This window comes from Phytophthora parasitica (assembly GCF_000247585.1).
Source record: "Phytophthora parasitica INRA-310 unplaced genomic scaffold supercont2.14, whole genome shotgun sequence".
Classification (NCBI taxonomy): Eukaryota; Oomycota; class Peronosporomycetes; order Peronosporales; family Peronosporaceae; genus Phytophthora; species Phytophthora nicotianae.
In genome coordinates, this window is record NW_008649000.1 from 386,976 (window position 1) to 409,269 (window position 22,294).

At 51.8% G+C, this 22,294-nt stretch overlaps 12 protein-coding genes across 16 annotated transcripts; 7 read left to right on the forward strand and 5 right to left on the reverse strand.

Annotated features, from left to right (window-relative positions):
• Nucleotides 1–101: 101 nt before the first annotated feature.
• Nucleotides 102–1,667, forward strand: PPTG_08466 (tubulin alpha chain; the record flags this gene model as incomplete). Its single annotated transcript, XM_008902563.1, has 1 exon — nucleotides 102–1,667. Exon 1 carries the CDS (start codon nucleotides 309–311, stop codon nucleotides 1,665–1,667), a length of 1,359 nt encoding a protein of 452 aa, XP_008900811.1. The 5' UTR covers nucleotides 102–308.
• An 85-nt stretch (nucleotides 1,668–1,752) lies between these two features.
• On the forward strand, nucleotides 1,753–3,516 carry PPTG_08467 (hypothetical protein). The gene has a single exon (XM_008902564.1). The coding sequence runs from the start codon at nucleotides 1,869–1,871 to the stop codon at nucleotides 3,453–3,455; it is 1,587 nt and encodes a 528-aa protein (XP_008900812.1). The 5' UTR covers nucleotides 1,753–1,868; the 3' UTR covers nucleotides 3,456–3,516.
• Nucleotides 3,517–3,698: 182 nt separating this feature from the next.
• Nucleotides 3,699–5,202, forward strand: PPTG_08468 (hypothetical protein). Its single transcript, XM_008902565.1, has 4 exons — nucleotides 3,699–4,028; nucleotides 4,101–4,233; nucleotides 4,302–4,453; nucleotides 4,522–5,202. Exons 1-4 carry the CDS (start codon nucleotides 3,880–3,882, stop codon nucleotides 5,045–5,047), a joined length of 960 nt encoding a protein of 319 aa, XP_008900813.1. The 5' UTR covers nucleotides 3,699–3,879; the 3' UTR covers nucleotides 5,048–5,202.
• Nucleotides 5,203–5,495: 293 nt separating this feature from the next.
• On the forward strand, nucleotides 5,496–7,405 carry PPTG_08469 (hypothetical protein). Of its 3 annotated transcripts, XM_008902566.1 has the most exons (10): nucleotides 5,496–5,681; nucleotides 5,747–5,835; nucleotides 5,930–5,998; nucleotides 6,064–6,148; nucleotides 6,209–6,308; nucleotides 6,381–6,472; nucleotides 6,570–6,709; nucleotides 6,771–6,891; nucleotides 6,961–7,020; nucleotides 7,087–7,405. In XM_008902566.1, exons 1-10 carry the CDS (start codon nucleotides 5,601–5,603, stop codon nucleotides 7,126–7,128), a joined length of 879 nt encoding a protein of 292 aa, XP_008900814.1. In that variant the 5' UTR covers nucleotides 5,496–5,600; the 3' UTR covers nucleotides 7,129–7,405. The 3 variants fall into 3 exon arrangements, with proteins under 3 accessions (XP_008900814.1, XP_008900815.1, XP_008900816.1); XM_008902567.1 differs by having other exon boundaries at nucleotides 5,747–5,998; XM_008902568.1 differs by having other exon boundaries at nucleotides 5,747–6,148.
• A 3-nt stretch (nucleotides 7,406–7,408) lies between these two features.
• On the forward strand, nucleotides 7,409–8,637 carry PPTG_08470. Of its 2 annotated transcripts, XM_008902570.1 has the most exons (4): nucleotides 7,409–7,535; nucleotides 7,604–7,671; nucleotides 7,742–8,254; nucleotides 8,360–8,637. In XM_008902570.1, exons 1-3 carry the CDS (start codon nucleotides 7,430–7,432, stop codon nucleotides 8,174–8,176), a joined length of 609 nt encoding a protein of 202 aa, XP_008900818.1. In that variant the 5' UTR covers nucleotides 7,409–7,429; the 3' UTR covers nucleotides 8,177–8,254; nucleotides 8,360–8,637. The 2 variants fall into 2 exon arrangements, with proteins under 2 accessions (XP_008900818.1, XP_008900817.1); XM_008902569.1 differs by having other exon boundaries at nucleotides 7,742–8,637.
• Nucleotides 8,638–8,987: 350 nt separating this feature from the next.
• On the forward strand, nucleotides 8,988–9,969 carry PPTG_08471 (hypothetical protein). Its single transcript, XM_008902571.1, has 3 exons — nucleotides 8,988–9,105; nucleotides 9,176–9,243; nucleotides 9,307–9,969. Exons 1-3 carry the CDS (start codon nucleotides 9,009–9,011, stop codon nucleotides 9,724–9,726), a joined length of 585 nt encoding a protein of 194 aa, XP_008900819.1. The 5' UTR covers nucleotides 8,988–9,008; the 3' UTR covers nucleotides 9,727–9,969.
• PPTG_08472 lies at nucleotides 9,721–11,580 on the reverse strand. Of its 2 annotated transcripts, XM_008902572.1 has the most exons (4): nucleotides 11,316–11,580; nucleotides 11,193–11,249; nucleotides 10,034–11,114; nucleotides 9,721–9,963 (listed from the first exon to the last, which is right to left on the reverse strand). In XM_008902572.1, the coding sequence occupies exons 1-4, from the start codon at nucleotides 11,517–11,519 to the stop codon at nucleotides 9,866–9,868; spliced, it is 1,440 nt and encodes a 479-aa protein (XP_008900820.1). In that variant the 5' UTR covers nucleotides 11,520–11,580; the 3' UTR covers nucleotides 9,721–9,865. The 2 variants fall into 2 exon arrangements, with proteins under 2 accessions (XP_008900820.1, XP_008900821.1); XM_008902573.1 differs by having other exon boundaries at nucleotides 11,193–11,580.
• A 33-nt stretch (nucleotides 11,581–11,613) lies between these two features.
• Nucleotides 11,614–13,748, reverse strand: PPTG_08473 (TKL protein kinase). Its single transcript, XM_008902574.1, has one exon. It carries the CDS (start codon nucleotides 13,275–13,277, stop codon nucleotides 11,856–11,858), a length of 1,422 nt encoding a protein of 473 aa, XP_008900822.1. The 5' UTR covers nucleotides 13,278–13,748; the 3' UTR covers nucleotides 11,614–11,855.
• Nucleotides 13,749–14,471: 723 nt separating this feature from the next.
• Nucleotides 14,472–16,281, reverse strand: PPTG_08474 (TKL protein kinase). The gene has a single exon (XM_008902575.1). The coding sequence runs from the start codon at nucleotides 16,201–16,203 to the stop codon at nucleotides 14,608–14,610; it is 1,596 nt and encodes a 531-aa protein (XP_008900823.1). The 5' UTR covers nucleotides 16,204–16,281; the 3' UTR covers nucleotides 14,472–14,607.
• Nucleotides 16,282–17,617: 1,336 nt separating this feature from the next.
• On the forward strand, nucleotides 17,618–19,989 carry PPTG_08475 (hypothetical protein). The gene has a single exon (XM_008902576.1). The coding sequence runs from the start codon at nucleotides 17,721–17,723 to the stop codon at nucleotides 19,149–19,151; it is 1,431 nt and encodes a 476-aa protein (XP_008900824.1). The 5' UTR covers nucleotides 17,618–17,720; the 3' UTR covers nucleotides 19,152–19,989.
• On the reverse strand, nucleotides 19,358–20,301 carry PPTG_08476 (hypothetical protein; the record flags this gene model as incomplete). Its single annotated transcript, XM_008902577.1, has 4 exons — nucleotides 19,358–19,679; nucleotides 19,749–19,883; nucleotides 19,945–20,071; nucleotides 20,142–20,301. The coding sequence occupies 4 exons, from the start codon at nucleotides 20,299–20,301 to the stop codon at nucleotides 19,358–19,360; spliced, it is 744 nt and encodes a 247-aa protein (XP_008900825.1).
• A 338-nt stretch (nucleotides 20,302–20,639) lies between these two features.
• On the reverse strand, nucleotides 20,640–22,183 carry PPTG_08477 (hypothetical protein; the record flags this gene model as incomplete). Its single annotated transcript, XM_008902578.1, has 4 exons — nucleotides 20,640–20,792; nucleotides 20,887–21,538; nucleotides 21,613–21,696; nucleotides 21,750–22,183. The coding sequence occupies 4 exons, from the start codon at nucleotides 22,181–22,183 to the stop codon at nucleotides 20,640–20,642; spliced, it is 1,323 nt and encodes a 440-aa protein (XP_008900826.1).
• Nucleotides 22,184–22,294: the final 111 nt, after the last annotated feature.

Consider the following 22,294-nt stretch of genomic DNA (forward strand, 5'->3'; position numbering starts at 1 on the left):
GAATGTGGTACAGTAGAACCTTTACTATTCGATATTATCCTAGCATCTTTATAATTGCTTGAGAGAACAATGCTCATTTTCAACCTACCATATTTAATAGTGCGTCGAAAATTAAACAGCTCGCCGTTACTCGTCAATCGTTCTGATACCATTGCAACTCAACTCGTTCCAACGCAAGGTGTCCGATAGCATTGTTCAATTGCCCAGCTTGACTGCCAGCACTCTTCACAGCGTTCTAGTGAGCCTCGAGACTCGCCTCCTCTAGGTCCAAGCCACGTCAAACCGTAGTATTTCTCGACAACTTCAACATGCGTGAAATCCTCTCCATCCACCTCGGCCAGGGCGGTATCCAGGTCGGTAACGCCTGCTGGGAGCTCTACTGCCTCGAGCACGGCATTCAGCCCGATGGCCAGATCCCCAGCGACTCCAGTGCCAAGGGAGACGACTCGTTCTCCACCTTCTTCTCCGAGACAGGCTCGGGCAAGCACGTGCCGCGTGCCGTGTTCGTGGACTTGGAGCCCACAGTGTGTGACGAAGTCCGCACGGGCACCTACCGTCAGCTGTATCACCCGGAGCAGATCATCTCGGGCAAGGAAGACGCGGCCAACAACTACGCGCGTGGCCACTACACGATCGGAAAGGAGGTCGTGGACCAGGTGCTCGATCGCATTCGCAAGCTTGCGGATTCTTGCACCGGTCTGCAAGGTTTCATGGTATTTAACGCCGTGGGCGGTGGCACCGGTTCCGGATTCGGATCCTTACTACTCGAGCGTCTTTCGGTCGACTATGGTCGCAAATGCAAACTTGGTTTCACGATTTACCCGTCACCGCTGCTATCTGCAGCAATAGTAGAGCCCTACAACTCGGTACTCTCGACTCACTCTCTTCTTGAGCACACGGATGTTGCGATTATGCTGGACAACGAAGCCATCTACGATATCTGCCGTCGTTCGCTGGGTGTCGAACGACCAACGTACACAAACCTCAATCGGTTGATCGCACAAGTGATTTCTTCCTTGACCACATCGCTGCGCTTCGATGGGTCTCTTAACGTTGACATCACTGAGTTCCAGACCAACCTGGTGCCGTACCCGCGTATCCACTTCATGCTCAGCTCGTATGCTCCGGTTATCTCGGCTGAGAAGGCCTACCACGAGCAGCTGTCAGTAGCCGAGATCACTAACAGCGCCTTCGAGCCGACCTCCATGATGGCCAAGTGCGACCCTCGTCACGGCAAGTACATGGCCACGTGCCTCATGTACCGCGGTGACGTCGTCCCGAAGGATGTGAATGCCGCTGTGGCCACCATCAAGACCAAGCGTACTATTCAATTCGTCGACTGGTGCCCGACCGGTTTCAAGTGCGGTATCAACTACCAGCCTCCGACGGTTGTGCCTGGTGGCGACCTGGCGCGCGTGCAGCGTGCGGTGGCCATGATCTCGAACACCAGCGCCATTGCTGAGGTGTTCTCCCGCATCGACCACAAGTTTGACCTGATGTACGCCAAGCGTGCGTTCGTCCACTGGTTCGTGGGCGAGGGAATGGAGGAAGGCGAGTTCTCGGAGGCTCGTGAGGACCTCGCTGCTCTGGAGAAGGACTACGAGGAGGTGTCGGCCGAGACGGCCGAGGGTGAGATGACGGATGAGGCATTCGGTGACGAGTATTAACTCCGTTTCAATGATTTAGAATCCATTGCAACGTTAGATACAACTGCATTGGTTTTGCAATAACCTCCTTCATTTTCAAACATCACTTCAACCTCCCATCCGTGTTAATTGGTTCCTTTGTCTCACAGATCACCAATTTCATTGGTTAAAAACATTGATTTTTCAAACGCTATAGAAGTGCAACAGGCGAGTGGCGGCCGAATGCCATTCGACATTGGCACGATGTCGACGGAAGCGGAGCACGCTCGTCGCGATACTGGCGATGCAACTGCCAGTCGATTGGTGAAGAAGATCAAGATTTCTCAGAACGCGGGCGATGACTTCAATTCTGCCAGCCCCCGCGTGCGGCTGGAGCACCCGCTGGGCGTGAAGCCTATTGGCAACTACTTCGAGGACTCCGTCAAAGGCATCAAGGAGTGTCGCGCGTCAGGTCTAGGCCGTCTGGCAATGATGCAGGACAGCCAGCTGCTGTCGCTATTAAACTACTGCTCGGCCGTGGACCTGGCGAACCTGGCGGCGTGCAGTCGTGCAGCGTATGTGTACGGCACGCACGACGAACTGTGGCGAGTGCTGGTGCTCGAAGAGATGGAAGGACAGTTCGAACCCAAGCCGACTTGGAAGGCCACGTACCTGAGGACTAGGTATGGCGACAAAGTGCAGCTGGAAGCTCCTATTCGCGTGCAGGGAGTGTATTCCGACTTGTTGTTCCAGTCCTTCTACTGTTCTGCTGCCCCGATAGAAGAGGCGTGGCTAGCGGTGGAGAACATTGAGCGTCGTAGTGCTAAGGACATGACGGTTGAGGACTTTAAAAGGGACTTTGAATGTCCTAACAAGCCCGTTATTATCACCGATGCCATTGATAATTGGCCGGCGATAAACAAGTGGACGGATGAATATTTGGATGAAGTTTGCAAGGGCAAGACGTTCTATGCTGGTGGATTCCAGTTCTCGATGGATAAATACTTCAACTATTGCCGCACACTACTAGACGACCAACCGCTGTTTGTATTCGATAAGGAGTTCGCTGCGAAGGTGCCTCAGCTGGCAAAAGACTACACTGTTCCCGAGTACTTCCAAGAAGACTACTTTGCTCTGCTGGGCGAGGAGAAGCGACCGGACTACCGTTGGCTGATCATTGGTCCAAAGAAGTCTGGCTCCAGTTTCCATATTGACCCGAACGCTACGAACGCGTGGAACGGCGTTATCCGTGGCTCCAAGAAGTGGATCATGTTCCCTCCTGGCCAAGTGCCGCCTGGAATTCACCCGAGCGAGGATGGCAGCGAAGTGTCTTCGCCCGTGTCACTTATGGAGTGGTTCGTGACCTTCTATAAGGACGTACAGAAGCTTCCCGCCCACCTCAAACCGCTGGAAGGCATTTGCCGAGAGGGTGAGACCATGTTCGTTCCACATGGTTGGTGGCACACCGTTCTCAACATCGACGAGAGCGTTGCAATGACGCAGAACTTCGTAAGTTCTAGCAACGTCAAGAGCGTGTTAGAGTTCTTAACAGATAAACCGGAGCAGGTTTCCGGTTGCCCAATGGAACAACGCCCCAAGCTCGGTGGAATGTTCCGGGAGGTATTGGTCAGCAATGTTCCAGAGCTCTACGCCAAGGTGGACAAGGAACTAAAGGACGAGTACGAGCATAAGCACCGGAAATCCAAGTGGGAACTTCTTATCCACGGGGAGGACAATGATAAGGAAACGTCTCCTACCGCGTCAAGTGATCCTACAGCGACTACAGCAAGCAGTGCGAGCACCTTCGGCTTCAACTTTGAGTTGAATTAGGTCGTTATTTTTGGTATTGTAACTGAAATTTTTAAGTCATAAAGCACTTTTTCTGAAAAAAAAGTTCTTGCCTTGACTGCTCTTAGCTTTATCACCCACCATAATAAAAAAAGATCTAAAGTGGGCCGAACCTAATGCGCATTTTTTCAATACAAAGTACTTTTTTATCAACTGATAATTGTTACACTGTATACCTGTATACAGCTCAAAGAAAGTAACACCGTAATGTTACAATAAACGGCGATTGGTAAAAAAATTCCACTTAATTGCTAGTGCCATACCTATTGACAGACGAGTGCCATACTCAACGTCATAGTATCGTGCAGTTCCGCGACGTTCCAAGCGCGCTGTCTAGGTGCCGTGCGTGCAACGACCGGCGAGAACGAAGCCTCTAGACACGACCCAGAGACCTTCTGCAGTCGCCATGGCGTCCGCTGACTGCCTGGATGCCTGGGACGATTGCTTTAACTTCTTTAAAGGCAAGAGTCCGTACCACACGACAAGACATACCAAGCTCTCACACTTCTCGCGGAATCAGCGCGTCGGATGGAAGCTCATGGGCGCACTCGGCATGTACGTAGCTGTCCTACACAGCGTGAAATTTCCTTCAAATAACAATCTGTGTATTTATTCGTCACTTCTTAGTTTTACGTGCAGTGTCTTCTTCCAGTGCTTGTGCTTGGCATGGGAGGGCTATTTCAGTGACGGCAGAGAGAAAACACCTCCACTAATGCTATTCGGCCCGATGTCGGCATTATATTCCGTCATCGCGATGTGGGTAAGAGCGAATCAAGAGTTGATAAAGAATCATCGTAGTGGTGTCTGATTTGCGGTTGTATGCTATAGATTGCGGCTGTGCATCTGTACCAACCAACGTTTAACGGGCCTCGAATTCTACTGCACTACCGACGACCATCGGCGTGCTCTTGGGAGATCCTGGACTGGGTCTTCTTCGAAGGTTCCACCACCTCCACCGTCGTGTCTTTCATCTTCTTCTGGTACGACTAGCCTTCATCGTTTTGTGTTAGCAACCTCCCACTAATGCTCTTGATTGTCTTCAATACAGGGTGGTGACACTACCATACTCGGACATTTCATTGCCGGGTCTGCACGTATTTGGCGCCGTGACGCAGCTCGTTATCGTAGGAGTGGATTTCTACTTCACAGCGCCATTGTTCAAGGCCAACCACGTGTTCCTGGTGCTCATGTGGCCGGTCTTCTGGATCTTTATCCAGTACTTGTGGGTCATTAGCGGGCACCAACCCAGCAATGATCTCTTCAACTTCCACTCAACGGCGTCGCCCGTGGCCGCCCTCATGCTGTTCTTGGGCACCGCCGTTGTCTTCTACATCTTGCTCTGGTACTCGCGCCATCTACAGCGCGTCTCTGACAAGACTACCGAGACTGCAGTCGACACGGGAGGCATGGATTCGGACGAGAGCTCGAGCATCCTGACGCCAACGGGGTGCGAGAACGCCAGCACAGCCCCGTTCGAGCTGGTCATCGAGAACTCGACAATCAACCGCTCGCTCTTCGACTCCAAATCCTTCAGGGATTCCTCCCCCGATCTCCACAAGCCGCAGCCCAGATAAAGCGTTGATGTATCCATTAGTAAGTAAAGAGCCGTACATTCCTTATTGGCGCCTTCGCGACCGTGACTTCCAGCCGTATTTTATTACTCAACGACAACGAACTTGTAGAACTTTCGATGAAAATATCGCTTGCCGTTGGATGGCATTCAGACGAAAAAAAACCATTAAAAATTAATGGGTTTTTTTCGTCTGAATGCCATCCCAGCCAATCGGTATGCGTACCGACGAGAAGTAAGAACTATGTTGTCATCTAAAAGAAAATAGATAACTCAATGCAGTACATCCATTTATTAGCTAACGCAATACAGTAGATACATTTTATTTTAAAATATAATTGTTGCCTTCAAGCCATTTCAGTGAATCTGGTTTCCCAATCTGCCAACGTCAGCCGCGAAAGAAAACCCAAAATTGGCAATTGGACGAAAAAATGGTGCCATCATTCTGGTGATTTTGCACTAAGTACGAGTAAATAAATAAGGGCTTTCCCGACAGTTTCCAAGCGAACAGGCAAGGCACGTGATCTGTCTGGTCTGTGTGTGTGTGGCTGTTGACGATGGTCAACGGCATGGTGCGCGAGGTGGACCGCGCAATCGGGGCGCTATCCACGCTGGTCGTGGGCGTGGGGCTGCTCGTGGTGCGTGTGGATCTTGGGTGGGCAAGTTGAGAACCTTCCTAACCAGTTATGATACGTTTTTGCAGCTTCGCGAGGTTTATCGGAGTATGCGGGACAATCAGGGCAAGTGGGAGCGATGCGACTTAGATGGCGGCGGCAAGGACGTTTACTACCAGTGCGTGGGGCCATTGGACTTGGCTGGGAGGCATTCGATCTTGGCGACTGGCGACTGAGCTGGGCTGTTTATTTCTCTCTCGACATGACTGCAGGAAGAAGTACGGGATGCCCAAGCTCCCGCTGTTCCAACACCGAGGGAGCTGTGATTGCGGGTCGCTGAGGTAAGAACTGAGGCGAATTGTCAATGGAACTGGAGGATATTTAGATATTCTGGTGGTGTGAACAGATTTATGATTCTGGCACCCAAGCGAGTGGAGGCGTTCGACGACAGCAACACGTTTTCGTGCAAGAAGGGCAGGTTTCCGTTTCTGGTGAGTGGCGGATGGGACGGAGTCTTAAAGTTAAAATGTTGACGGAAGTGCTGGTGGCAGGTTATCCCGACGTCCTGCTTTGAGATGATGGAATCGTCGGATGTCTCGCTGTATGAGAGCCAAGCCACGTCGTGCCAGCACGTCTTTTGCGCAAAATGCGGTAAATTTTGCATTGTCAAGTACTGGGTGTGGATCTGGACCTGAGGCTGATCTTGCTTTGGTGGGAGGGCAGGTATTCACATTTTCCAGTTCGACCACACTCAGCCTGACTGCGTTGCAGTTAACGTGTACTGCGTGGAGGATGAGAACTTCGAGGACATGAAGGTATGTGCAAGTTGCTGCTTGGCCTGGCTTTTGGCCGTTTGGATAAATGCTGACCCAATGATACTCACCTGTCTGCACTTATCGACTGAACTCACAGATCATATTTATTCCAAGAGGCTCGCGCCCGCTATTCGGCCGGGCCAATAGACTTCCTGTGCAATTAGAGCAGCCCTATCGACGCCCCCTGCAATCCCAGGCATTCGACACTGTTCAGGAAGATAGTGAAGAATCGACCATGTACGTGTGATGGCATGGATGGAACATGATAAATAATGCTGACTCATAATGACTTTGACAGCGCATTCCAGAAGCAGCTGATGATGTGGGCGCGCATGGACAACCACGAAAAGTACCGAGAGCCTCCCTCAGACGATACGCAGTCTTCTACCAGCTCTACCAGCCAAAACGGACGCTTTTCGGTGCGTTGTTTTAGTGGACTAAACTGGTTTGATAATCTTCTAACGCTATGATTATTTTTTTTCGTGCAGTTTGCATCGTCAGAAGACTCGACGACTGTAACAAAAGACCAGCTCGAGTTCTATCTCAAGGTTCGCAGCGCTTCTTTATTGATACATTGAGTATGGATGAGACTGATAGTGGGTGTGATGTGACAGCGCCACTTGGACGACCCACCGCAGCAAGAATTCCGCGTGTAGTTGCCAATCCGAAAATCTCCCAAGCCAAAGTTCTCCTGCTCTTTTAGCAGGGGTCTCCATATTCCTGGTTCGTACCGGGCTCAACAATAGTTTCCCAGTTCCGTCCTCGACTGTCACTGCGCTTGAAGCAGTGCAGCGAGCGAGTTTTGAAGTTAGTTGCGAGCATTTAGGACTCCATCTCGAAAAAGTATGTAAAAAATAGTACAGCCGAAACTGACTCAAATCACAAAATTTGGTCGTGTCGAAAAACGTGGGGCCAAATTTCAGCTGACAGTTGACAAATTGCGTTCTCTGGTCGAATATGTCACCGCGGGACAGGAAGCACCTACAGCCAAACTACTACGAGGTGCTGGGCGTCGAGCGCTCGGCCTCGACCGACGACATCAAAGCCGCCTACCGCAAGCTCGGTGCGTGCTGTTTCTCCCATACTAAAAGCCATATTTCTGCTCCTCCTAACCTATTGAACATGACACAGTTCTCGAGCACCACCCCGATCGCCACCACACCAAGACCAGAGGCTCTGCTCGACGAAAAGATGGCAAAGTAAGCTAATGCTATAGTATGCGCTAGAATACAGTGAATCGTAGTCTAATATGCTACAATTTGTCTGCAGGACGCGGAGATTTTGCGTATTAATGCCGCGTACGACTTGCTGAGCGACAATACTGCGCGTGTTAAGTATGACATGGAGATGTTCGGCATCTCGGCCGCCCCGGGTCATCACGATCGAGTGGTGGTGGGTACGGACAACTACAAACCCATGAGCTCGGAAGACGTTCATCAAATGTTTGGAGGACTGAACGAGTACGAACGCTTCACCACGGCGCAATACCACAGACAGCGATCGCATGTCGCCCCTGCTGCTATCGGGCGGAGGGCGACGAATCTCGCGGAGAGGAAGCAATTTCGAGCGGCCAAGTCAAAGTTGCCGACACAGGGAGCGACGTTGATGTGGCTGGCGTTTCCTGTTGCATTGATGGCGCTGTGGGGCGTCAATTTGAACAGCATTCGGAACGAATCGAACTCGTCCCGGAGGAACAAGCAGTAGGAGAGTTAGAGGGACGGTGTTGGATGTGATTACGATGCGGACCGAATTCTTTCCAACGACTTAGAGGGCTCTTGGCTAGTGAGTGTTGTTGTGACTATGGAGTGGACTGAGCTCTGGTGGCTCTTTCCAACGACTTCCTGGAAGAGTGAACATTTCTAACCCTTAGTTGTCCCAACTCAATAGTCCGCTACAGTGCATGTACAGGTAGTTGCCGTCCTCGAAGAGTCTGCGGCCACATTCGCTTTGGCCACGTTGACGGTGTTTGAAACCGCAACTCCATAACAAACACGAAACGTGGCAACTTAGATCAATTGCTCATCCGTGAAAATATGATCGTAATGTGGAGTGAAGTTACGGACTAGGAGGGAAAGATAGATAGGACAAATGAGGGCATCTCTACCGGTAGTTGAGTAAAACTAACCGTAAATCTATTCCGGACTACTTCGAAGTAAAACTAAAAATCGTCCATCCAGAAAGTACGGGCTTCTGATCAAATATGTGCAAAACTCCATGTGTTTACTGCTATATCACAGCAATGCAAGAACCAAAAAAAAAAAAAACGGAACGGAATGGAATGGAAGCGAAATACATATCGTTTAGTTTACTTTTTCACCTCCAGCAGCGTATGAAGCAGCAGTGAAGCAGTAATTGTACAGTAAATAAGACAAGTATAGTTTTACCAATTTGGCTAATTTGTAAATATTATGCTCTATTAGGCCATTCAACCGTGTTTAGGCTTGAAGGTTTATGGCCGTGAAAAACTGCAAGTACCTCTGCCGTACGGGACTTTGTCGTCGGTAATGGAGTTTCCAATTCTCCATCTTCGTTAAAGATGACCCGCAAGCACCTCCAGACGAACTACTATGACGTCCTAGGAGTGGACCGCTCGGCGTCCGTGAGTGAAATCAAGGCGGCCTATCGAAAGCTTGGTATTACAATCTAATGACTGTTTCTCAATCCTTTTTTTTTTGGCATTGACATTATCGAGTGTTTTTGTAGTTCTCGAGCATCACCCAGATCGATATCATGGCAAAATGAAAAAGTGTGTCCGCTACAAGAGTGGAAAGGTATTGGTTGCTCATTGTTACAGTTTTCGTATACGTACCACGTTGACTGTGTATTGGGCTTAGGATGCGGAGATTTTACGCATCAACGCTGCTTACGACTTGCTGAGCGACAGCACCAGACGTTCCAAATACGACATCGAAATGTTTGGGGTATCTGCAGCCCCTGACGCGAGCGAGAACGTGTTGGTTGATACTGGCAACTACAAACCGATGAGATCGGAGGACGTGCACGAGATGTTTGGAGGGTTGAACGAATTCGAGCGCTTCACTACAGCGCAGTACTACCGCCAACGCTCTCACATTGCACCAGCAGCGATTGGTCGTAGAGCGACGAACTTTGTGGAGCGGAAGCAATTCCGTGCTGCTAAAGTGAAGCTGCCGACTCAATCTGCAACGATGGCATGGTTTGCGTTTCCTGTGGTGTTGGCTGCGCTCTGGGGCGTGAACCTGAACAGTATCCGCAATCAATCCAAAAGATACTGAGTATTCACGTGATCATGGGCAAGAATTTCCAATGAGACTCAGATGAGGTTAACCTTAGCTTTTTCTCGTAGTTTGTAGCACTTTCAATTGTTTCGTTATGTCTCAATAGTAAAAAAAAAAAAAACAATAGTAAACTGCGTCATGCCTCCGCAAGGGCAGCCGATAGATCCATCAATCGTCGCTGCAAGGCTGCGATTTCGTCACTAAGTTCGTTGGAGTCCAATGCATAATTTTCGTCTGGCATTTAGCAGTAATTTGTACGTTAGTTCCCCAGCTCACAGACAGCACCACATGCATCAATCCTTACCATATCGCAAAACTTGTCGTTCTTGAGCTGTGAGTCCTCTTCCGTAAAGTATAACCTCTAGTTTCTGCAAATGTCGCTTCAGTCCAGCCAGATCTCGAGTAAATCCCTCCATTTCCATAGCTCGGCGCTTGTCCAGACTGCGGTACCGACTTCTCAACTTCGTCAGACGCACCTGGAGATCCTGGATTCGCTTCGTGCACGCTTCTTGCATAGCCGCATACTGCTCCTTCAAAATATGCAGGTCTCGTTCTCGAGAAAGCGCCTGGTTCCGGAACTCCAAAACTGTCTGGTTCCCCTCTTCACGGACGACTTCACGCAGCGCGTTCGTCTCTTCTCGCACTTTTTCCGTCAATTTGGTCTTCTCCGTGACTAAATTTTCGCATTTCTGCTTCGCCTGGAAAATCTCTTCGTGCGCGAGACGTTCGGTTTCTTGAGATTTGTGACGCAGTACCAAATAATCTTTGGTCGTTTGGGTAAGCACTCGCTTGGTTTTTTCTACCTGCTTCTCAAGTTGGGCATTCTTCTCCTCAATTTGCTGTTGATGCAACAGAATCTTCGCCTTCTCTTCAGCAAATCCGTCCAATAGAGCTTGAATGCGCGTTTCTGTGAGTTGCTGGTGAGCTTCGAGTTGTTTCTGGAGGTTTTCAATCGTCTTCGTCAACGCTGCTGTCTGTTCATTCGGCATGTATATCGTCCGTAGCACTTTGTTCGGTGGGATAGCTTGTGTGATGTTCATGAGACTCGGGGCGTTGCCTCGCACAGCAAAGCCTGACTTTTGCTTTTTCTTCTTTTGTTGCATTTCCTCCGACCCAATGTGCATTGTCGATGGATATGGATACGTCGTTGGTGTCGGTGTTCGTCCCGATGGATACGTTGTTCGTGTACCGGGTCGGCAATCTCGGAAGAATGTCACCTGCTCGGTTATAGGTTGCGTAAGTGCCAGCAACTTTTGAATTTTCTGGCGGTCGTCTTGCTCTTGAAGTTTCAGCGTTTTGTTCTCCGTCTGGACATCAATGAGCTCCGCTTTAGCTTGAAACAGTGCGGCGTTTGCTTTCTTCAAAGACTCCTCCAGGTCTGCAATCTGTTGCAATGAAACAAGCAAATAAATTGTCAGTATTTCACCTCCAAAGCTCGGACTTTCCACCAAACGACATCAAACCTCCTCGTTTTTGGTCTTGATCTCCCATTTGAGGCGATGCGCTTCTTCCTTGGACACCTGCAGCGTCATTTCACCGGTTGGTATCATTGTGATACGTTATTTAGCCTTATGTTTTCACTGCACCTCGATCTGTGCCAAATGTGCCAACGTTTGCTCTCGTTCAGCGTGGAACTGTTCGCATCGCTGGCGGTAGAACGCGAGCAGCTCCGTCGCGTTCTTGCCTCCTTCGTCTTCCAACGTCCCTTCGTCCACCAAACTGTGCACGGACGTCGAGAAGCCCTGCCGTGGAGACCCGAAGGACAGCAACGCCTCCTCCTGGTTCACCATTTGGCGGTTAATTGGAATTTGTGCATCAGGACCAAAAGCTGATAAAACCGACGGATTATTTTGGACTAAAAAAAAGTTGCAAGATACCGGCAACTTGTTGCATGGCAAAAAATTGCAATTGAATTGTCTTTCGTTTATTGGGAATTTATGGCAAACCAACAAAAAATGCGTCCTATCGGCTCGACAATCATATCTGCATGCAGCTTCTAGTTCGAGCAGCGGAGTCTCCCGCTCCTCCTGACGCGCCACTCGTTCGATCCTTCCTTCGGTTCGAGCAGCGAGTGTCTTCTCCTCCGTATCTTCTACTTAAGCGGCTATTGAGGCTTCACTGCAAACTTACAAAAGGTTCTGCATGCGCTGGATGATTCGCAGCAGCTCCATGGCGCTGGGTCGCACGTCCGGATCCGAGTCCAGACAGCGGTCCGCCAGCTCCTTGACGAGCGGGGGGCAGTCCGACGAGAATGTCGGCCTCAGGTTTCTTCGAATCACCATCTGCACGATCTTCATGCCCTGCAGCTTCTTTCCGGACGCGTCGCGTTTGTCCGAGTACGGCACGGCGTGTGTGTCCAGCTCCGACATGACAATACCGAACGAGAAGATGTCGGCCTTCTCCGTGTACTTCTTGCCCATGAGCACTTCGGGTGCTGTCCAGTATATTGTGCCCACACCTGCAGTCATCGTGTCCTCCACAGATCGCTCACGGCTGATACCAAAGTCGCTCAGTTTGGCGCGGAATGCGTCGTCCAATAGAATATTCTTCGACTTGAGGTCCCGGTGAATCACCTTGGGCGATAGGCCGTGTAAGTATCCGAGTGCGTCGGCCACATCTTCAGCCAGAAAGATCTTGTGGTCACGCCAGTTGAGCTGTCCCTGTCGACGTTTGAGGAAGCCGTACAGGTCGCCCTTAGCCATGTACTCGGTCACGGCACACACGTCCTGCATGGAACTCCACGATACGCCCACAAACTCGACGATCTTCGGATGCGAAAATGACGCCATGAGTTTAATCTCCGCGCCGAAGCACTCGATCTCTTTCTCGTCGTTCTTCTTCTCGTTCAAAATGCGTTTAACGGCCACCTGTCTGTTCTCCAGTTGCGCGAGCCACACCTCGCCGAACGCGCCTTTACTCAGTACGCGCGTGAAATACAGGGACGAATACGGGATGCGCATCCGACCGAGCGTCGGGTCGGACTGGAATTGCTCCAGCACTTTACTCGCCACCTCTTTGGACCTGTCTGTGATCTCCGAGTCGCGGTTATTGCCCGATCCGCCCGAACCGCCGCTCGGCCGCAGTTTCTCCGGCGCAACGGGTTCGATGTTACGTACGGCCGGACGATCATGTCGCGCGTGGCGGTCGTGCTGCTGAGGACGCGACCTCTGCTCGGGGTGCTGCGGCTGGTATTGCTGAGGTCGCGAGCCGCTACGCTGCCGCGGCTGGGCGCTGGAAGACCTGTTCGGGCCACTGGACACTCTGTTCGGGCCGCTGGACACTCGAGGCTGTGGGTTGGACGTCCGTCGGTCGCGTCGCGGCTCGCTGCTGTCTCTGGACCGGTCTTCTCCGCGAGTATTGCGATGTTCGCGTGCAGCGGGCGCGGGCGCGGGAGTGCCGTGGATGTCGTACGGATGGTGGTGCGCCAGTGCGGCGTTGTGCGACTGCGCGGACGGCGTGGGGATCGTGATGGTGTCCGGGAAATTCTCGTGCCCACGCTTGCGGCGGCTGGAGCACGCGCCGCACGTGAGGAAGGCCACCAAGCCCATGTCCGTTCGGCGATATATTCTCCGCTACACCCCCGAAGGCCGAATGACTATGGCTGCCCTGCCTCTTGGTGGAATATCGAATTATACTTACGGAGCTGAACGCACTGACTAGTTTTTCGCGTGGGAGAGCGGTTCGTAGGAGTATCGTGATTGGCCAACGGAATCTGATATTCAAGGAAAATAGTGGGTCCTAGGCTGTGAGTGGTCGAGAGTTGAAATTTTGTAAAAAGTAACGAGCAGCATCGCTGGTTTTGTCCAGTTGGCGAAAGCACATGATACGCGGTAACGGCGCCGACAGCAACACACCGCTCGGGGTGTAGGTGCCGTGTAGGTAGAGTAAGGAGCGCGATACTAGCGAACTAATTCAGAAGGCAGTGCACATGACACGCAAAATGGGCCTGACATGGCGTGCTGTCGCACACTTCCCATACGTCCAACTCACGGCTGGTCAGCAGCCACAGTGCAAATTTTGTTAGGAAGTGCCACTATATCGGAGTCTTGGAACATTTTCGGTGAATCGTATCAACTTGATATTGTACCGTGGACTCCACGGTGCAGGGTGGGAATATTATGGTGAAAGGATCACATGAATGTCGTCCGCTCTTCATCCACAAGAGCTTACCGGACATTTGGTCCGAATGGTTGACTCCGCTCCGCTCGCAGTAGGCTATACAGACGCTTGTGTAGAGTTTACTGCATGTGTTATACTTATTAATACTAGTCACTTTGACTGGAGGAATCTGCTCAGAAAAGCAAAGACACCTTGCGAGCATCGATGTTTAGAACGCAGGTCAGTGTTGCCATCCGGCGTTAGTTACCAAGTGTCTTTCAGTTACCAACACTGCCGTCCTCGCTACAGTGTTCGTGTAGGTAATTCAAGACGCACGACGGAAGCATTGCCATACGAACGGTGAGGCAAACTCGCTCGAGACTGTTGTTGAAGCATCTGCTGGAAGAGAAGCCATCATAACGGCGAGACCGACGCACAATTGTACGCTACTAGTACAACATTGTAAATACACTGGTGCTTCAGCTTGAAACCTTCAGTTCACGCTCGCCGGACTGGACAGGCTCACTTCAACAAGCCTGTCGGAATACGACCCAACACTGTATTCACCACGAGCGATACGCACGCATCCAATTCAACAACGCTGTTGACGTGGGGATCCACGCTGTAGAATCCAGCGAGCAACATCTTCGTTTTAAACCTGAATCTGTGTATTATCTGCAAAAAACTTAAATACCCGTAGGCGAGTCAGAGCTACAGTATACCGAATCTACTATCGATGCTCTTCCTCGCTGTTCACGCGATTACTCTTTCCCAGCGCTTTTACTGCAAATCCTCCTGGATGTCGCGCAGGATGTCGAGCAGCTCGGGTGCATCCGGTCGTGCGTCCGGGTCGGCGTCCAAGCAGCGGGCGGCCAGTGCCTTGATCTGCTCGGGGCAATCCTCCCGGAATGACGGTCGAAGCGCCATGCGAATCACCATCTGAATGATCTTCATGCCCTGCAATTTCTTGCCAGAATTGTCGCGCTTGTCCGAGTACGGCACCTCGCATGTATCCATCTCGGACATGACGATGCCGAAAGAGTAAATGTCGGCCTTCTCAGTGTATTTCTTGCCCATCAGGACCTCAGGCGCCGTCCAGTAGATAGTGCCGACACCTGCTGTCATCGTCTCCTCAACTGAGCGCTTCCGACTGATACCGAAGTCACTCAACTTGGCTCGGTATTTGTTGTCCAGCAGAATGTTCTTAGACTTGAGATCGCGGTGAATAACTTTCGGATTCAGCGAGTGGAGGTACACCAGAGCCTCAGCGATGTCCTCAGCCAGCCATACTTTATGGTCAGGCCAGTTAAGTTTGTTCTTACGACGTTCGAGGTAGCCGTAGAGATCGCCCTTGGCCATGAACTCTGTCACTGCACACAAGTCCTGCTTGTCGCTCCACGATACACCGATAAAACCCACAATCTTTGGGTGTTTTAGCAGCGCCATGAGCTTGATCTCTGCGCCGAAACACTCGATCTCCTTGGTGTCATGCTTCTTCTCATCCAGAATCTTCTTGACTGCCACCTGTGTGTTCTCCAGCTGAGCCAGCCACACCTCTCCGAAGGCTCCTTTGGAGATGGAGCGCGTGAAGTACAGTGAATCGTAGGGGATCCAGCTCTCCTCGAACTCGGGATCTTCTTCCAGTTCTGCCATCACCTTCTCCGCTGCTTCCTGAGTCCGTGCGATGACAGCAGGGTCTGTCTGTCTCCTGTGCACTCCCTCCACGCTTGACTGCATGGACGATACTTGGCTCTGCTGCAGCTCCATCATCGAAAGACCGGGGCCCTGGTCCTCGTGCGGCTCCAACATGGGGACCTCAGGGGGAGGCGGGGGCGGGAACGACTGCTGTGGTTGATACTGACTCTCCTGGTACTGCGATTGGTACTGTGGTTGATGCTGGTAGTGGGACTGTTGTTGATACTGAGACTGTTGCTGCTGTTGACGAGTGTAGGTCGGAGCTCCATTGGCAGGCCACTGGGGAGGACGCTCTACCCTCTGCTTCGGGGAGTGATAAGAGTGCCCCACCTTCTTACTTTTGGAGTTACCCTTAGAGTTACAACTGTAACCCGTGGAGTCCATACGTCGCTCGAAGGCAGTATTACCGTGCGAGGTGAGGCGACTGACTCCGGAACGCGCTGTTACTGACGGAAGACCGTAGCCGCGGTCATCTCTGCGCTTAGTACGATTCTGTTTGCGTTTCCACACGAAGAAGGCCACGATGCCGAAGAGAATGAAGATCACTGCGATGACGATGTAGATGATGGTGGAGCCTGAACTCGCGTTCGTGTCCGGATCGGCAGCGGTAACGGACGTGATGACCAGAGGTAGAGCGGGGAGCACAAGGCGCCCCACACTCCGGGGGATGAAGACCTTCATAGAGATTCCCTGTTCGTTCGGTATCGGTCCTTCCCTGCCGATTGAGGAATGAGAGCTGTCGTGTGGAGAATCAACTGTATGGAGGTCCCCGTATCGGGATTAGGGGAGCAAATGATTAGGAGTTTGTATGCTGAGCCCGCTCTTTTGGAGCAAACATTGTCGCCAACATCTGGGCGAGCGGTAACGGGCTGCTTTACAGCGCGTCGTGCATTGTGTGGAAGGGCTCCAGTGTCCATGAAAATGGGTGTCACAAATTGGATCTGCTATTAAACAAGCTATATAGGAACTGAGCAATGCTTCATTGTTGCGAATGGAGGCGGTAGCATCGCGCTGGGCGTCAAAGAATCGGTTGCCACGAGACCACTGTCATCAGCGCGATGGTCTCGTCGAAAAGGAGGTTCTTGTTACTGTTGCTGTTTGGGACAGTGCTCACTGAGTGAAAGCAAGAGTCAGTTTGGTGATTGCGGCGGCCCTGCTACTTGCGAGGGATGAGTCAAAGCTAGCGCAGCGCGATCTGCACGGCCTCCAAGGCGTCAAGTGAGGTTCTCCTCGCTGACAGACGTTGCCGAGGCCGGGTCCTTAGATCCTCAATGACAACGTCACAGTAACCAGCACCGTATACGTACCACTCTGAAAAGCTTTGGCTTGGAGGCTTCGAGGTCGTTGTTGTGTGCATCGATCATGACGACCCACCACACAAAACACCGCAGCAGCCGACGACCAGCAGCAGCAGCTTCCACCACCAGCCCCTCGGAAGAAGACGTCGAACAAACGACGCGGAGAAGAAGAAGAAGAAGAAGGATAGTCCATCTGACGATACTAAACGCAAGAGCTCAAAAACTGATTCGTGTGTCTGACGCTTGGACCTTGCACGCGTCAGACACAACTTGCAAGTTGCAAGTTTTGGGCACCGGTGAAATCTGAAACGACCGATGCTATGACGGCGCGAGTTGGATCCATCGTGCCGTGCCTTAGCTTGATCAATCGATCTCATCATTTATCATGTACAGCTCGAGAGAGAATCACATCCGTAAGATGATGCCTCGGTGTGAACGTTGTAAAGTCGAATGATACCGTGTTCCTTTGCTATAAAATATCAGCATAGCTTGCACGTTGTAGTCCAACTAGCGAAAGCGATCTACGTGTACATGAATGGTCGACACTGTAGATGCAAGCTCACGTCAAACCAACAGTACTCTGAAAATAGGTTGGTCAATACCCCCAAAGTAAGAGTCAGACTTTTAACTGGAACACAAAGAAATGATTCCCCTCTCTTCTTGACAAGAAGTTCTTGTCTTGCTGGGAATCGTCTCCTGAGACTGGCGCCCATGATTTACTGTAGTTGATCAAAGAATAAAGTAAGTGAGTGTACCCTCTTGTGAGGTCATGATGTGGTCCACATCGAAGTTACTATCTGAAGGGTACGTAACAGCGTACCTATTCTTGGCAGGGTCTGAAGTCTCCCCAAGACCAGCTCGCTTCTTGCCACGTCGACGACGAGTGCTGCGTCTGCGATCATGGAGGGCGGCATTTGGGCATTTTACTACCTGCAGGGCGAGGACGGTGAGGATCGCTCGCACCCAAACGCCTTCAAACTGACAGGACTCTCTCCTGGCACTGACGTGACGCTCGCGGACGTACTGCGCAGCTTCCCACTGCGCAACCCTTCTGCCTTCCACTTCCGTTTCCGGCTCAACAGTAGCAAGGGCAACACTTTCTATTGGTTGGACGTGACGCAGCCCACTCAGAAGGTTCCTCTAGCGGGTGGCCGCGTTATCTGCAAGCTGTTGCGACTGGAGCGACCTCAGAAGCCAGGACTCGTCTTCCGACGCCGACCCGTGCTCAAATGGGCAAGTGGTAGTCAACCTCCCAAGCGCCAGGGAAGCTCCAGTGCTCTGGGTGACAGCTCCAGCAGTGTACAATCCGCTAAGGCTGTGCAGCCGTTGGGCGAAAGTAGCAACTTCCATCGATCGTCATCGTCGCCTGGTTTCGAGCAAGGACGGCCGGCCAAGTACTCGGATCGGGCACCTGGAAGTGGCAACGGAGCAGAGTCGCGACATAGCAATTCGTCTAGCCGTACATCGTCCACTTCTGGAGACAAGAAACCGGTCTCAAGGACAGGATCGGGATCCAAGACGACGGAGGCACAGGGTAACCTGGAAGATTTCCTGTCAGGTGGCCAGAAAGCGTCGGGTGCTGCAGCTACTCCAACACCTTCGCCGCCTAAGAAGGATGTAAACCTCATGAGTGACAGTGGTTGGACCGATGCACCAGCCACACCAGCACAACCAGCGAACGCTACGTCGGACTTCCTGAACTCGATGGACCCACTGGCTGCTCGTGCGACGCCTGCTCAGCCTTCACCGTCGAAAGCGGTGCAGAGAGATCCGCCCAAGTTTGACGATGACAACGGACAGACTGTTGGTCCTGTGACCATGGCAGAGATGGAGGCGCACTCGAAATCCACATCCGACGGCTCCAACGTGTACAACCCGAACCTGGTGGACAAGTCAACCAAGAGTGACGATGTACGCCGTGCCATGGAAGAACGTGAGCGACAGGTGCAACGCGATGTGGAGCGTGCTCGTGAAGACTTGAGGAAACGAGAAGAAGCGGTGCGTAACATGGCCGCCATGAAGGACAGTGCCAGCGCAGTTCTCGGTCCCAGACTGAAGGCGTGGGCAGAGGATAATGGTCGCGTCAAGAACATCCGTACGCTGCTATCAACAATGCATCAGGTCATGTGGGAAGACTGCAAGTGGACTGAGGTGAACATGGGCAAGCTCATTCAGCCGAACGATATTAAGAAGCACTACCGGAAGGCCATGATCGTCGTGCACCCTGACAAATCCGGAGGACGCAATGCTGAACAGTTGCTGATCGCGGAGCGTGTCTTCGCAGCACTAAACACTGCGTGGGAAGACTTCCAGAAGACGAATCCATGCTAGAAACAGCAGCGCAAGAAGAGTTACAACTGCTGTCAAGGCAGCTGCATACAGGTACACAACAATCCCATGAATATCAAATGCACCTTGAGATATATCTGCACGCGAAGCCTGCCTTTCCATTCTCATTCGTTGATCAGTAGGCTGGGTTCGCATGCGACCGCCTAGGCACTCGCTTTCCCTCGACGTGGGTCTTTGGATGCAGACGCCTACATTTTCTTGATCACAGCGTGGTTTCGCCAGTACTCGACCGCCTTCATGTACTCGTCACGGTCGAGAGGCACACCGGAGCCGCCCTGCTCTTTGCCGACAGCATTCCGCATCATGGTAATAGGCTTCATGGGTAACTCGTGGTCCACATCCTGTGCCTTGATAGACACGATACCCCATGGGGAATCGCCGTGGTCCGGGTCGGCCGGAACGTCTACAGCCTCGTTCTCCTTGATGATCTGTTCACGGCTGTAGAGGATAATGTCCAGGTACTCGGCCACCTTGGGGGTCACGCTGTGGCTCGGGAACCAACGACCGAGTCTGCAGTAACAATCGCAACTTCTGTCAGTGTTTGAACAAATATGAGCATGCTCCAAGGCAGCAACGTACACGGGCAGTTCGTATTCCGTGCGGGCTTCGTAGTCCGACATAAGCATGTGGGCATTGGCCTGCGTGATAGCCACCATGTTGAGGCGAGCACCTGTGAAGTTCTTGATGAACAAGTGCTTGCAGAACGGCGCGTAGCTGTCGTCAAGCAATGTCAGTTGCTCTGTTTAAAACACCAGTACAATGTAATACTGCATACCCGTCCACCAGCTGTTTGTTGTTGGCCTCATAGATCTCGTTCACCTTCTTGACGAACTCCTTCTTGTCAAAGTCGATCTGAGTACCTGAGTACGTCTTGTCGTCAAACTGGCGCTTAGCGAAGCCGTCTGCAGTGTTTAGTGATCACTCGCGTCAGTGCCTTCGACTTTACTATAATACGACCACTATCAAGCGTACCCAGCACGATGTCGCCGCGCTCCTGAGGCTGCGCAGCTTCAGCGGCCTGAGCAGCCGCCTTCTCCGTCTTCATCGTAGCAGCACCGAGCATATTAACGATTCCGCGAGTCTGGAAGTTGCGATTCACCGTCACCGTCGTCCGTAGGCGTGCGAGCAGCATGTTAGCGATCTCTGAACGGCCCGAAGGGAGAAGAACGAGCAGGCAGACCTGCGAGTTGTGGTGGCTGGGAGGATATCCGAGAATGAAGTGCTGCACCAGGTTGTAGTGACGTGATTGGATTGGCTGGAATTTTGACCAATCAAGATCGGATTGGCAGAAAACGGTTGGAAGCGACGCTGCAAGAAACTGGGCAGATTCAGTATACTTTCTTGGAGGTTTTGATCGGCTTGGACAGGGAGATGTATTGTTTCTGATAAACTAAGTTTATCATTGTGAGCAACAGATTGCAATTACTTGCAATTTGTAAGCTGAAGAATCACTTCAACATCAACATTAACTTATCTCGGGAGGTCGTGCTGCCCCGGTTCGTGATTCCGTCGCGTCGGCGGCGGCGATACGCTGGTCGCATCCACTCCAAGGGAGACCTCGAGGAGCCGCGTGAGCCTCTCTAGCTGCTGCTGTTGCTGGCGGAAGTGCATCTCCAAATGGCGCTGAGCGACACGCAAGGAATTCATGTAGCACACAGGACAATACCCTCGTTAATACGGCGTGAATGCAACACTTCTCCAAGCCTAGTAAACCCACCTGTCCTGCCGCGATAGCCTCCACCTTTTGATGTAATGCCTCAACTCGCATGGCAGCCGCAACGCGCGGCGTCGACGAGTTGCTCGATGACGCCACCGATATAGGCGTATGTGCTACTGTTTCCGTGGAGTTCTCGTGCCCGTGTTCGTCGTCGCTGAAGTTGCCAACGAACTGCGGATTGTTATTAATCGGACTTCCGCCGCCCATGGCCATGCTGTACATTTCGGCCTCCTCTGCGCGCTGTTTCTCTAGCATGACCTCGATGAAGCCGCTTCCCAAAACTGCTCCGGGGATTGTGAACAGGACAATGCCCCAGAGCGCAAGCAAAGCGCCCACTGCTCGGCCCATGCTGGTGATAGGCACTACGTCGCCATAGCCCAGTGATGTGATGGTCTCGACTGACCACCACACGCAGACACCGAAGCTCGAGAACACGCTGGGTTGAGCCACGTGCTCGATGAAGAAGATAATCAGTGATGAGGTCAGTACCACCACAGCCGTGAGGTATGTCACCACTAGAAACTCCTCCTTCTTGCGCGCAAAGATCACTCGAAGGTTCTTCATCGCGTTGTACATACGCTCTAGTCGCAGAAACGACACGATCCGCAGCAGTCGAAGACTTCGCAGTGTCAATCCTCCATGGTGGTGTGTACTGCGATGAATGAATGCGAGCTTAATTAGCGTTTCTAAGCTAAAAAGAAGGTAAGAATGGTCAGTTCAACGCACTCGAACTGCAAGCTGAGCTCCAAGTAGAACGGGACCAACGCCATCAGATCGATCAGCGATAGCGGCCGCGTCATCCATTTTAATCTACAGCACAACGTTAATGTTACAGCCAACTGGCAGCATTGCATATCTCTTACCGTCCTTTGATCGCTCCTTCACTAAATCTATCGTCTTCCACACACGACCAGACTCTCAGTGCGTACTCAATGGAGAAGATGATGGTGGACACCAGCAAGAAAATATCCGTCCAGTCGTTAACCTCGGGCGTCTGCCCGGAAGAAGAAGCCGTTGTATCGGAATCCACCACAATAGAGGACTCGGAGACTGCCACCACCACATTCAGTAGGATGAGCGTCAGGATGCTCAGCTCCAGTATGTAGGACGCGAGCTGCAGGCCGTAGCGGTGCTGCACGGAAGAGCGGAAACGCAGCACGGTCCAGATGTCTTGGCGCACAGTCGTGTGACGTCTGTGAGCTGCATGATATCGGCGCCATCGCGTCGGTGACGGTGTGGATAGTAATGTCGAGTGCTCTGTGTACGAGCGAGGTCGCTGTTCATGCGGCGTCTTCATCTTGAGTTAAGTCGAAGGATGCGACGTGCTAGTCTATACCCCCAACTGGGTTTTCCGGATAAAATATCTCAGCGTCCGGATAAAATATGAAATGCAGAAGCTTCCAGAGCG